Below are 13,509 nucleotides of genomic sequence, written 5' to 3'. Positions count from 1 at the left end.
ACTACGCAACGCTCCTTCTGAATACACTTCAGCATTCCTCCTAACGGTGACATACCAAATCAGAAAACAATTCTTCAGTGGATGGCCAAATTTACACTGACAGGTACATTAAACAGAAAATCTCCAGGCCGTCCTCGGACTGTATGAATGCCTGAAAACATCCAAGCTGTAAGGGCATCAATTTTGCAGTCTCCTAGAGGTTCAGCGTGAAAACATGCTTCTGCCTTAGACATTTACAACACGTCTTTGAGAAGGATTTTGCACGAGGTCCTTAATTTTCATCCATACAAAATGATGGTAGTGCAGGGACTCACTGAGAGAGATTGGGAGAGCTGTAGAGAGTTTTGTGTGAACATTCTGTAAACCGCTCATCAAGATGTCCTCGTCATGTGCAGCAACGAGGTACAATCCCATTTGAATGGTTGCGTAAATAAGGAAAACTTTCGCTATTGGGCTGAAACCAACCCTCGTGAACTTCATCAAAGACCCCTGCACAGTGAAAGTGTTAGAGTTTGGTGTGCCGTTGCAGAATTTGGCATTGTAGGCCCGGACTTTTTTGAGGTGGGGGAGCAACGGTCACCATCACTTCAGAACATTACATTGAAATGCTAGAGAACTTTTTGCAACCCCAACTGGAAGAAATGGATATGGTGAATGCCTAGTTTCAACAGGATGGAGCAACAGCTCCTACAGTGTAGAGATCCATGCAAGTTTTGCGGGAGATGTTTCCAGGGAAGCTGATCTCCCTGTGTAGCGATGTTGGGTGGCCTTCATGTTTGCCTGATCTCACTCTGTGCGATTTCTTCTTTTGAGGCTATCTCAAGTTGAAGGTATAACTCACCGGCCTCAAAGCCTTGAAGTGCTCAAGGATGTTATTCGCCACTAAACTGCTGCTATTCCCCTTGAAATGGCCGAATGAGTCCTGCAAGCATTCAGAAATCGTCTCAAAGATTGTATCGCTAATGATGGCTGCCACCGTGAAGACATCATTTTTAAGACACAGTGAAAAAATCTACTTTGTATACCGCTTATTGTGTCATAATGAAATTTATTTTATCTTGTAGCGTTTTTGTAGAATAAACATTTGAAGTGTGTTACTTCTTTTTGGCTCACCCTGTAATAATTTAAATAGTGCAAATAAAAATAAAGTATCACAAATATGCAACAATTTTAGTTCATTTATTTTTACGAAAAAAAGAGTGTCTTACCTCCCCATCAGTTACTGTGGAATAGTTGACCTGAGCTACTGTAACTGTTGTCGGAAGTTCTGAAGCATCAGCTAGCGTAGCCACAGTAGCTCCTGTACCAACCTGTGAATACAGTAGGAGAAAAACACATCCAAATAAAACTTTTAAAGCAGTAATCACATGATAGTACAAGAAGAGAAAGAACAGTGGGAAAACATATTGTATAAAAACTTAAACCAAATATATACTTGAATATGAGTAACTTCTAATGTTAAAACATTTAATAATACAGCTAAACAGGATCAACAGTTACATAAAATGCATGGTACGGTTAAAAATGTTCTATCAATGCTATTGGTAAAAGTCACTTAAGCACCACAGCAGAATAAAAAAGAACTATTAAAAAGGGGTTACGTAAGAGGTTCAAAGTATTTTTTTTCCATTTCTGTGGTTCTGACTACACAAATGTGGTAAAATAAATGTACTGGCAATTTTAAATAGTCTGACAAGTGCAAAGATAAAAAAAAAAAAAAACATGACTTGGTATTACCATGTTGTTAGAGATTAAATGGTTACCCAAGAAATGTTAATAAACAGGACCTTATTTTGACAATACTAATATGTCTGTACAATTGCCACATTTCAAGGAAGAGCAACCTATAAAGAAAAACACTTCCTTGCAAATTAAAAGTAGGCAGATAATAGAAATTACATAATATTAATATGGGTAGGCTGAAGTTTTTTCATAGCAGATGTATATCAAATCAAATCTTGATCAAATCAAATTTTATTTGTCACATGCAAATTATACATACAGTGCAATATGTAGTGAAATGCGTATTATATGCATCACGACTAGTGAAAAAAACCTTGATGTCAGGGAGGCCTGAATGAACCATGTTGGCATCATGCACAATCTGCTCTGCTACATTTCCCCTTTAATGCCCAATTAAAATTTCTACATTAAAGCTCTCATACAATACAAAACTACTGTATACAGTAATCCCTCCTCGATCGTGGGGGTTGCATTCCAGAACCCCCCGCAACAGATGAAAATCCGCGAAGTAGAAACCATATATTTGTATGGTTATTTTTATATATTTTAAGCCCTTATAAACTCTCCCACACTGTTAACATTATTAGAGCCATCTAGACATGAAATAACACCCTTTAGTCAAAAGTTTAAACTGTGCTCCATGATAAGACAGAGAGGACAGTTCTTTCTCACAATTAAAAGAATGCAAACATATCCTCCTCTTCAAAGAATGCGTGTCAGGAGCAGAGAATGTCAGAGAGCGAGCGCGAGAGAAAAGCAAACAATCAAAAAATCAATACGTGCTTTTAAGTATGCTGAAGCATCGCGATAAAGCGGCAGTTTTTAGAGGAGCATCCATATCTTCTAGGCAAACAATCAAAAATCAATACGTGCTTTTAAGTATGCTGAAGCAGCGGCAGTTTTTAGAGGAGCATCCATATCTTCTAGGCAAACAGCCACTGTGCAAACAGCCCCTCTGCTCACACCCCCTCCGTCAGGCAGAGAGAGTGAGAGAGACAGAGAAAAGCAAAAAATCAAGCACCGCGTGGGAAGCACATCGTATGTCATTGAGGAGTTTTATTTAATATGTAATACGTGCTCTGATTGGGTAGCTTCTCAGCCATCTGCCAGTAGCGTCCCTTGTATGAAATCAACTGGGCAAACCAACTGAGGAAGCATGTAGCATAAATTAAAAGACCCATTGTCTGCAGAAATCCGCGAACCAGCGAAAAATCCGTGATATATATTTAGATATGCTTACATTTAAAATCCGCGATGGAGTGAAGCCGCGAAAGTCGAAGCGCAATATAGCGAGGGATCACTGTACTTTCATGGTCACCCACATCAGCATCCAAAATCTGTACTTTAAGGAGAATTTTCACCTTAAGAATTTGCTTAAGAGATATTTGAGCTTGAATTGTGGTTAACTCTGACAGATCCAGCAGGTCACCAATGTAATGCTCCCTTTTGGGATACAAAATTATGTCTTACTATTTGCTGTGCACTCCCTGTGAAATAATAAAAGCATGTAAAGCCAGTTGAGCTAAAATGTAGCGAGTCAAATGGCTTTTGACTGCAAAGCAGGGTCAATATCAGTTTATTCAGGCACACTGTAATAATATTATTTACTCATCTGGTGAGTTTCATCAAAACAGGAAATATTTTTTTCTATCCAAGGCATATGATTTGGCAAGCTCCTCTTTTAAATCACTCTGTGATTTAGAACTAATTAAGTTTCATGTATTGACACATTCATTTTATTTACAGTATGTATAGTGAATTTGTCTTTGCAAATTAGCTAAGTTTCACTACTTGCTGCCCCCCTTTTTGAAGCTTATTTACATTTGTATATGTGGTTGTACTCTCACCTAAAACAGATTATACATTTCAGTGAGGCGGTAGGTGTTTCGGTTCTTATTATGATTTCATGTTTGAACTTTAGTAGATATCTGATAGATTGTTTTACATGGCGGCATTGTGCCCCTAATAACATATGTCGCCTTCTGTGCATAACTGACCCAGCTCCTTCCCTTTCATTTCCAGCAGTCCTTCTCTTCTTGGAAGCATTTGACTAAAAGAATTGCAGGTCTTATGATAGGTTTTGGGTACAATGGGTTTTGCTATAGCATTTATCAAAATGATTAAGATTGTCCATTCTTCCTCAATATTCTTACAAATTTAAATTTCTCCTTGCCCTTTAGAACTAGGGTGTTGTACTGTGTTAGCCATTATGAATGTATGTAGTGAGAAGACAAGCAAAATGACACACAGGGTTTTTACCAGCCCACCTTTTATTCGATCTATTATTTCAACCTTTCACCATAGTTCTATTGAGTTTTGAATGCATAACCCCTATTATTACTATATAGTTCTCAAAAATTCTGTTTTATGCAGATGTCATTCTCCGCTTCCCTGGTAATGTATCACTCCAATATTCTTAATTTTTTTTAGTTCATATGAAGCTGTTAAAGACTACATTAACTGGTCCAAAGCAGACCTTCTTACTTTAAACTGTTACTGCCTAATGATAATCCTAACCCTCCTTCCAGCCTACTAACAAACAAATTTAATTACCTGGGCCTTGTTATTTCTAATCTGGTGTAGGATACTGTCATCTACTACCTGAAATGTCTTTAGATATTATAATCCAAATGAATATTGTACCCTACAACTTTTTTAGTTCCAACCCTGCTCCCAACTCCACATAGACAGAAATCTATAGTTTGTTACCATAATGGGAACATGTCAGAATAATGTCTAAAAAGTGATTGTTGTTTATTTCTTGTGCCTTTTTATTGTCTTAAGCAATGGTTCAGTGTAATATCTTCCGATCCTATTTGATATCACTTAATATGCACTATTTTGCCAGTCCATTGAGAACTATAATTCTTAGCAGGTATTGGTACTTACTTGTATTAAAGAAACAGTGCCATCTGGGTTACTGATAGTCTGAACCACTGTTTGTGATGGGACAAGATGAGCAATGCCATGTGTAGCTGCAGTTGCAACAGCCTGCTGTTGAGATTGCTGATCTTCAAATGCATACAATAGGTCTTCCCGGCCATGTTGCTTGTAACAATTTTTTACAATTGTTCTTAATGCTTGTGTCCATGAGACCTACATATGGCAAAAGAAAGCAGCTATGAATTTTAGTTGTTTTAAACAAAAAGGCATAAACAAATATGGATTTTAAAGTAAATATTCTTTAATTTTAGGAAATAATACTAAATTGTTGCTTTTTTAAAACCAAAATTGTTTTCAAGAAAATATTTAGATGAAAGAAATATGCTTGGGTAAACAGAAGCAGCATCCTTTATTTCATGGTTAATAAAGTAATATTGCTGAACTAATATATCTCCATACTTATAGATTTTACAAAGAAAATCATGTTATATATTTACTTTGTTATTTTTTTTTCCAGTTAAACAGCTCAAATTCAGAATTCAGAAGAATTCTTTTCTTTCTTTCTAATAAATGGTGTTTAGTGCCGGAGACATGAATGATAATGAAACATTTGTGATTCACTTACAAGGCGATGCTCAGCAAGTTGCTTAACAATGGCATATGTATGGTAATAATTGTACAGTACTTTCAAACATTTTTCAGTTGTGCTAAATATGTCATCTGAATAATCAAGTTATTGTAAACCAAAATATAATTATGGCAAAGGTGTTAAGAAAATGGCACCTTCATGAGGATTTGATGGCTATTTGATGAAATAATGAAGGAGTTCAAATTTTATCTACTATCTCACCCTCTGTTTCTGTTCTTCTGTCCGAACATCGCTTCGTACATTGGCCCAAGGAATATCATCCGGCCACCAAATTGGCTTACAGCTTTCTTTTCCCCAGCCTGGTTTTCCTCTTCCTGTTGAGTACTTTAACATTTCGGGGATAAATGCTCGCAGTTGGGCCTGTATACCAAACAGCCAAAAACACAAAGAAAGATCATATAGTGCATTAATTATTCGTAGCTTAATACAAGATTAATATTCTTTTTACATTTTTAGCATGCTTCTTCTATTCTATTCCAGCATAGAGGCTCAGCTGATAGTGCTGCATTTTAAGAGTATGGATCATGGTTTCATTCCTAGCAGAATGATTTGTCTGGAGTTTTACTGTATATCCCCATACTCGCAATTTTTTTTCCAGGTAGTGTAGTTAGCCCTCTCACAGACCCAATCAGTGTTGCCAGGTAAAATGGCTAAGTTTTCTTAGGGTGAAGGTGTCAAAGTGTGTCTATAGCAAGGTTGGTGTTCAGTTCAAAACTTCGAATGGCATAAGTTTCACTCAGCCTGATCAGAAAAGGATCAAATAGAAAAACAAATTATTGAATCCTGATTAAACATTCAAATACAATGACCACAATGTTTTAAGTACTACTGCAATATTTTGTTAATCCAGTTCTTACTTCATTTCTGTGAAAAAGAATTTTCTCATTTCAGGTTCATATCTTTTGCATTTTTAACATTAAATGCAATCAGATCTTTTTGTAAATTCTGAAAACAAATTACAGACACAACAAATTGTAGGTTCCTTGTTTAATTTATTTCATAAACACAGCCAATATGCCCTATTTTCAAAATTTAAGACTATTTGGAATGTACATTTTGCTGCATAACTTACTTTCTCTTCCAAAATTCAAATTTCATTTAAAAATGGCAGGTCACTGTAGTCCTGAGACAGTAAGAATCTTCAGACTTTCCAGCTGGATTGAACAGTTTGGATTTCAATAGACCTTATAGAAGCAGTGAAGCTGAAAATATATTCAGTCTTGTGTTGATACTATTTTTCTATGAGGATAACCCAGGAGCTCTTCAACAACACTCTTTTTGTCTAATAAACAATTTCTTTAACCCTGCTACACTGCACAAATGTCTATCTGATGATGAGATCATAAACAGGTGTACCCTAAAAGGTTTAAAAATTGTCTTGCAACTACTTACAGAATGCATTCTTCATTCAAGACATGCTGTACCTTTAGTCTAGAACTCTTGACTAGTTTAGACATCTACAAAATTAATAAATTGTAAATAAATATCACAGGTGTAACCATCCCCGCATATTCTCAGAACAACCCCAGCTATGTGTCTTACATGCAAGAAATTTCTGCAAATAAGCTAAGGAACCTGTGAAAAAACATGTCTGACTATTGTAAACTTCAATTCTGTGCACGGGGCCAGTTTTGGTGTATTTGTTTGAAGAAGACTGGCTTCATTCTGTAATCTCCCACTTTGATCTGCATTTAGGTCTTTCTAAACTAGTCTGAGATGTAATTTTTATTGGTCAGTTATTTGGTCAGAAGCATATAAGCACTTGCAATACTGGACACTCGTTTAAAGAATGCACTGCATGATCTTACCCACATAATTTACAATAAAGGTTTTCTGCAATTTTTACTCAAACCAGTTAAAGAGTGGAGCTATATTATCTTCCACAAACCTAAAGTTTAAATGAGTATAGGATTCAGTTGGAGAACATTGTTTCTGGGTGTTGTCTACAACTTAACATTAGCAAAAACAAGTTATTTGGATGTCCATACCAATTACAGGCTGGACTGATCCTATAACACAGAGGAACAATATAGGGCAGAGCAGACTCTTCATTCTTAGGAGACAGCATTCCTTTAATGTGGGTAGTGACATCCTTCACACCTTCTGAAACTTTGTGATGGTCAGTGTTATTTTCTACACTGTGGTGTGCTGGTCCAGTCACTGAATCAACAAATAATTAAAAGGGCAGGCTTAATTATGGGATGCGCTCTGAACCCCCTGGAGGTAGTACTGAAGGAGAGAATTAAAACAAAACTGAGCGCCATTATGAACAATGCTGCATATCCTCTCTCTGACACACCAACAATCAAGACTTCAACCAACAAATTATTCATCAGAAGTGTATCAAAAAAAACACTACAGGGGTGGCGGCAACAACAATGTATATTGCATAATGCCCCACTGTTACTGTAACTTCCAAGTCAAAAGTTTATTTTCTTATTAGTTATTTTGGGTTGTATATGTATATAGTCTTGCCCATAAGCTTACATACCCTGTCAGAATTTGGGAAATATTGGTCATTGTTTGGAAAAGATAAGTAATCATGCAGAAAGCTTTCCATTTAAAAATTTGGGAGTATTCTTAGGCAAGGCAATTTATTATCACATAATTGTGTGTGCCATTTTTAAATCATCCATCCATCCATCCTCTTCCGCTTATCCGAGATCGGGTCGCGGGGGCAGCAGCTTCAGCAGAGATGCCCAGACCTCCCTCTCCCCGGCCACTTCTTCTAGCTCTTCCGGGGGAATCCGAGGCATTCCCAGGCTAGCCAAAAGACATAGTCCTTCCAGCATGTCCTGGGTCTTCCCCGGGGCCTCCTCTCGGTTAGATGTGCCCAGAACATCCCACCAGGGAGGCGCCCAGGTGGCATCCTGATCAGATGCCCGAGCCACCTCATCTGACACTTCTCGATGCGGAGGAGCAGCGGATCTACTCTAAGCCCCTCCCGGATGACTGAGCTTCTTACCTTATCTTTAAGGGAAAGCCCAGACACCCTGTGGAGGAAACTCATTTCAGCCACTTGTATTCGCGTTCTCGTTCTTTCGGTCATTACCCATAGCTCATGATCATAGGTGAGGGTAGGAACGTGGATCGACTGGTAAATTGAGAGCTTTGCCTTTAGGCTCAGCTCCTTTTTCACCACAACAGACCGATTCAGAGCCCGCATCACTGCGGATGCTGCACCGATCTGCAGGTCGATCTCCCACTCCTTTCTTGCCTCACTCGTGAACAAGACCCCTGAGATACTTGAACTCTTCCACTTGGGGCAGGATCTCGCTCCCAACCGTCAGACGGCACTCCACCCTTTTCCGGCTGAGGACCATGGACTTGGATTTGGAGGTGAGGATTCCCATCCCAGCCTCTTCACACTCGGCTGCGAACCAATCCAGAGAGAGCTGAAGATCACAGCCTGATGAAGCAAACAGGACAACGTCATCTGCAAAAAGCAGTGACCCAATCCTGAGCCCACAAAACCGGACCCCCTCAACGCCCTGGCTGTGCCTAGAAATTCTGTCCATAAAAGTTATGAACAGAATTGGTGACAAAGGGCAGCCCTGGAGGAGTCCAACTCTCACCGAAAACGGGTTTGACTTACTGCCGGCAATGTGGACCAAGCTCAGACACCGGTTGTACAGGGACCAAACAGCCCTTACCAGGGGGTCCGGTACCTCATACTCTCGGAGTACCCCCCACAGGATTCCCTGAAGGACACGGTCGAACGCCTTTTCCAAGTCCACAAAACACATGTAGACTGGTTGGGCAAACTCCCAAGCATCCTCCAGGACCCTGCCAAGGGTGTAGAGCTGGTTCACTGTTCCGTGACCAGGACAAAAACCACCTGAATCTGAGGTTCGACTGTCTGACGGATCCTCCTCTCTAGGACCCCCAAATAGACTTTTCCAGGGAGGCTGAGGAGTGTGATCCCTCTATAGTTGAAACACACCCTCCGGTCCCCCTTCTTAAAGAGGGGACCACCACCCCGGTCTGCCAATCCAGAGGCACTGACCCTGATGTCCATGCGATGTTGCAGAGGCGTGTCAACCAAGACAGTCCTACAACATCCAGAGCCTTGAGGAACTCCGGGCGTATCTCATCCACCCCCGGGGCCCTGCCACCAAGGAGTTTTTTGACCACCTTGGTGACCTCAGTCCCAGGGATGAGGGAGTCCACCTCTGAGTCCCTAGGCTCTGCTTCCTCATTGGAAGGCATGTTAGTGGGATTTAAGAGGTCTTCGAAGTACTCCCCCCATCAACCCACAACATCCCAAGTTGAGGTCAGCTGCACACCATCCCCACCATATACAGTGTTGACACTGCAGTGCTTCCCCCTCCTGAGACGGCGGATGATAGACCAGAATCTCCTCGAAGCCGTCCGGAAGTCATTCTCCATGGCCTCCACAAACTCCTCCCACGCCCGAGTTTTTGCCTCAGCAACCACCGAAGCTGCATTCCGCTTGGCCTGCCGGTACCTATCAGCTGCCTCCAGAATCCCACAGGACAAAACGGTCCGGTAGGACTCCGTCTTCAGCTTGACGGCAACAGGTTCGGGGATTGCCGCCAAGACAGGCACCGACCACAGCTCCGGTCAGCCGTCTCAACAATAGAGGCACTGAACATGGCCCATTTGGACTCAATGTCCCCCACGTCCCTTTGGACCTGGTCGAAGTTCTGCCGGAGGTGGGAATTGAAGCTACTTCTGACAGGGGACTCTGCCAGACGTTCCCAGCAGAACCTCACAACATGTTTGGGACTACCAGGCCTGACCAGCATCCTCCCCCACCATCGAAGCCTACTCACCACCAGGTGGTGATCAGTTGACAGCTCCGCCCCTCCGCCCAAGACATATGGCCGCAAGTCCGACGACACGACCACAAAGTCGATCATTGAACTGAGGCCTAGAGTGTCCTGGTGCCAAGTGTACATATGAACACCCATATGCTTGAACATGGTGTTTGTTATGGACAATCCGTGACGAGCTCAGAAGTACAATAACAAAACACCGCTCGGGTTCAGATCGGGGGGGCCATTCCTCCCAATCACGCCCTTCCATATCTCACTGTCATTGCCCACGTGAGCATTGAAGTCTCCCAGCAGAACGAGGGAGTCCCCAGAAGGTATGCCCTCTAGCACCCCCTCCAGGGACTCTAAAAAGGGTGGGTACTCCAAACTGCTGTTTGGTGCATACGCACAAACAACAGTTAGGTCCGTCCCCCCCACCCGAAGGCAGAGGGAGGCTACTCTCTCGTCCACTGGGGTAAACCTCAATGAACAGGCTCCAAGTTGGTGGGCAATAAGTATGCCCACTCCCGCTCAGCGCCTCTCACCGGGGGCAACTCCAAAGTGGTAGAGAGTCCAGTCCCTCTCAAGGAGATTGGTTCCAGAGTCCAAGCTGTGCGTCGAGGTGAGCCCAACTATATCTAGCTGAAACCTCTCGACCTCGCGCACTTCAGAGAGGCGACATTCCACGTAACAAGAGCCAGCTTCTGTGGCCAAGGATCGGACCGCCAAGGTCTCCACCTTCGGCCACCACCCAACTCACAATGCACCCGACCTCCTTGGCCCCTCCTACAGGTGGTGAGCCCATGGGAAGGGGGACCCACATTGCCTCTTCGGGCTGTGCTCGGCCGAGCCCCATGGGTGCAGGCCCGGCCACCAGGCACTCGCCGTCAAGCCCCACCTCCAGGCCTGGCTCCAGAAGGTGGCCTCGGTGACCCATGTCTGGGCGAGGGAAAATGACGTCCAAAGATTTTGTTCTTCATAGGAGGTTTACTGCTCTTTGTCTCATCCCCCACCTAGGACCAGTTTGCCTTGGGTGACCCTACCAGGGACATAAAGCCCCGGACAACAGAGCTCTTAGGATCATTGGGACACACAAACCCCTCCACCACGATAAGGTGGCAGTTCAAGTTAAATTATAATAACTGAAATCACCCAAATGTGCTTGATCAAAACTTTACATACTCTTGAATATCAGGACTGATAATATACACACAAATTGAAACACACAGATTCAAATTAAGGGTAATTAAGGGAGAATGTCCACACCAGTAACCTCTTTGATTGCAATTAGTGTCTGTGCTGAACTACTCAATTTAAATTCATGCATAGCTGCACTGACTTTACTTGATACCCAGCTATGGGGAAAGCAAACGTACTGACAAAGGATACTGCGAGAAAAGGTTGTTGATTTGTATAAATCAGTAAAAGGATATAAAATGATATCCGGAGATCTGAAAATGCCTGTAGTGTTCAGTGGTGTTGCCCTTTCAAGATACACAATAAGGAGGTACTTGAACAAAAATGGGCTGCGCGGTCCAATTGCAAAAAAAAAAAAAATGCCTTTAGTGCACCAACGCCACAAAACAGCCCACTTACAATATGCTAAACAGCATCTAGACAAGCCTCACAGCTTCTGGAACAAAGTCCTTTGGAGTGATGAGACTGAAATTGAACTTTATGGTCATAACCATAAACACCATGTTTGGAGAAGATGCAACAACGCCCATGACGAAAAGCACACCATTCCTACTGTGTAGGATGGAGGTAGACCTAATGATATTCTGGGGGTGTGTGAGCTACTGAGGCAAAGGTAACAATGAAAATTAAAGGCAAGATGAATGCAGCATATTACCTGAAAATATTAGAGGACAACTTGCATTCATCAGCCTGGAAGTTGCACATGGGTCGCATTTGATTCTTCTAACATGACAATGAGCCAAAACACAAGACCAAGGTGCTGGAGTGGCCATCACAGTCTCTTGTCCTCAGTTTCATTCAGCCACTTTGGGGAGATTTCAAACATGAAATTCTACAAGGCAACCTAAGAATTTACGGGAACTAGAGGTTTTTCGCCAAGAAGATAGGCAGTTCTACCACATGAGAAAATCAAGGGCCTCGCTCACAACTATAACAAAAGACTGCACGCCATTATTGATGCTAAATGGGGCAATAAACAGTAATAAGAACTAAGGGTATGCAAACTTTTGAAAAGGGACCTCATCATTTTCCTTATTACTATGTTTTGTTTAATGGTTGTGCTGTTTCGTGATGCCTTATAGTTTAACTTGGATTCCGCTGAAAGCAAGTGAAATGTCTTTTGCGTTATCAGTCATCTTTTCATTAAAGTATGGTACACATGTTTACATACCCTGGCAGAATCTGCAAGATATGAATACAACTAGTCTATCTATTTATTTAATTAATTAGCTTCTGTAAACACCAAAATTTCCACAGGAAGATAAAGGTCTATCTCTTTTTTTCTATTTTAAATTGGCCCCAAAACCTTTTCAGTTATACAGTGTTACTACTTACAAGAATATAAAATTTGACCTACATCAATGAAGTGCTTATTGAGTTATAAAGTAACAGACAAACAACTTCTTTTAAACATGAACTGTAGTGTGGAATTTGGCAGCTCACCTGAATTAGTACCTTAGGTAGCAGTTTTAAATTAAAATGTAGATTATTTTAAAAGAGCTATAGATATCTCCTGCATTTTCCGATGGGTTTATCAAGATCTTTAAAAGAAAATACATATTACATGTGTGGGAAACATTATCCTATAAATACTACTCTGTTAAATATTGTAATTCAGCTTTGTGTACAACCTGTCAGTAGGATACAGTCATGAGAGACAGTATTACAAGAATCAAAGATTACATTCAGAACATAATTCCAAGTCTGATTGGCTTGAAAATCTATGAAGTTTGCAGAATGCAATTAACTCTATTTATACTAAAACAGCATCTCATAGTACAGTAATGTATTAACAACTAATAATGCCTATCATTTCTTTTAAGTTAAATACTTCAGACTTGCAATCTGACCTTGACATCTGGTGAAAGCCTTATAAATAACTTCTAAATATGATTTACAGTAAATCTCCAAATCCAAATACCTTAATCTAAAACCTTTCAAATTAGTTTTCTGAAGTCTGCAGAGTGTCAGAACATTATATTTAACCAAATAATTGGGTCTGAATTAGTTTTTATTCCTGAACTTAAACAAAGTCCAGGGTATTTATTAACGAAAATGTGTACAGAATTATCTTGAATTTCAACACAGAAATATGAATGAATTATAAAATACCTGTATGCACAAAATAAAATGCTTCTAAATTCTTCCCGCAAACTGCTTATTTATAAATCACAATATATCTTAAATTTGTGCTTGCGTGAATGAGGATGTTGTGTCTGCTAAAATGTAGGATATAATTCCATATACAAATGACAAGAA

General features: G+C 40.8%; 1 protein-coding gene across 5 annotated transcripts in view; it reads right to left on the bottom strand.

Moving 5' to 3' along the window:
- The window catches only part of nrf1 (nuclear respiratory factor 1), a 112,753-nt gene that overhangs the window by 44,240 nt on the left and 55,004 nt on the right, over positions 1 to 13,509 (bottom strand). For 4 of the 5 annotated variants that reach the window (XM_039760991.1, XM_039760988.1, XM_039760990.1 and 1 more), the window contains 3 exons: positions 5,477 to 5,635; positions 4,633 to 4,839; positions 1,209 to 1,319 (listed from right to left, as the gene is read on the bottom strand). In XM_039760991.1, the coding sequence (XP_039616925.1) occupies positions 1,209 to 1,319; positions 4,633 to 4,839; positions 5,477 to 5,635 (477 nt within the window). The remainder of the gene's footprint in view (positions 1 to 1,208; positions 1,320 to 4,632; positions 4,840 to 5,476; positions 5,636 to 13,509) is intronic. The other variant, XM_039760992.1, reaches the window with a different exon arrangement.

The sequence above is a fragment of the Polypterus senegalus genome, chromosome 8 (assembly GCF_016835505.1).
Source record: "Polypterus senegalus isolate Bchr_013 chromosome 8, ASM1683550v1, whole genome shotgun sequence".
Lineage (NCBI taxonomy): Eukaryota > Metazoa > Chordata > Cladistia > Polypteriformes > Polypteridae > Polypterus > Polypterus senegalus.
This window is presented reverse-complemented; position numbering and strand designations above follow the sequence as displayed.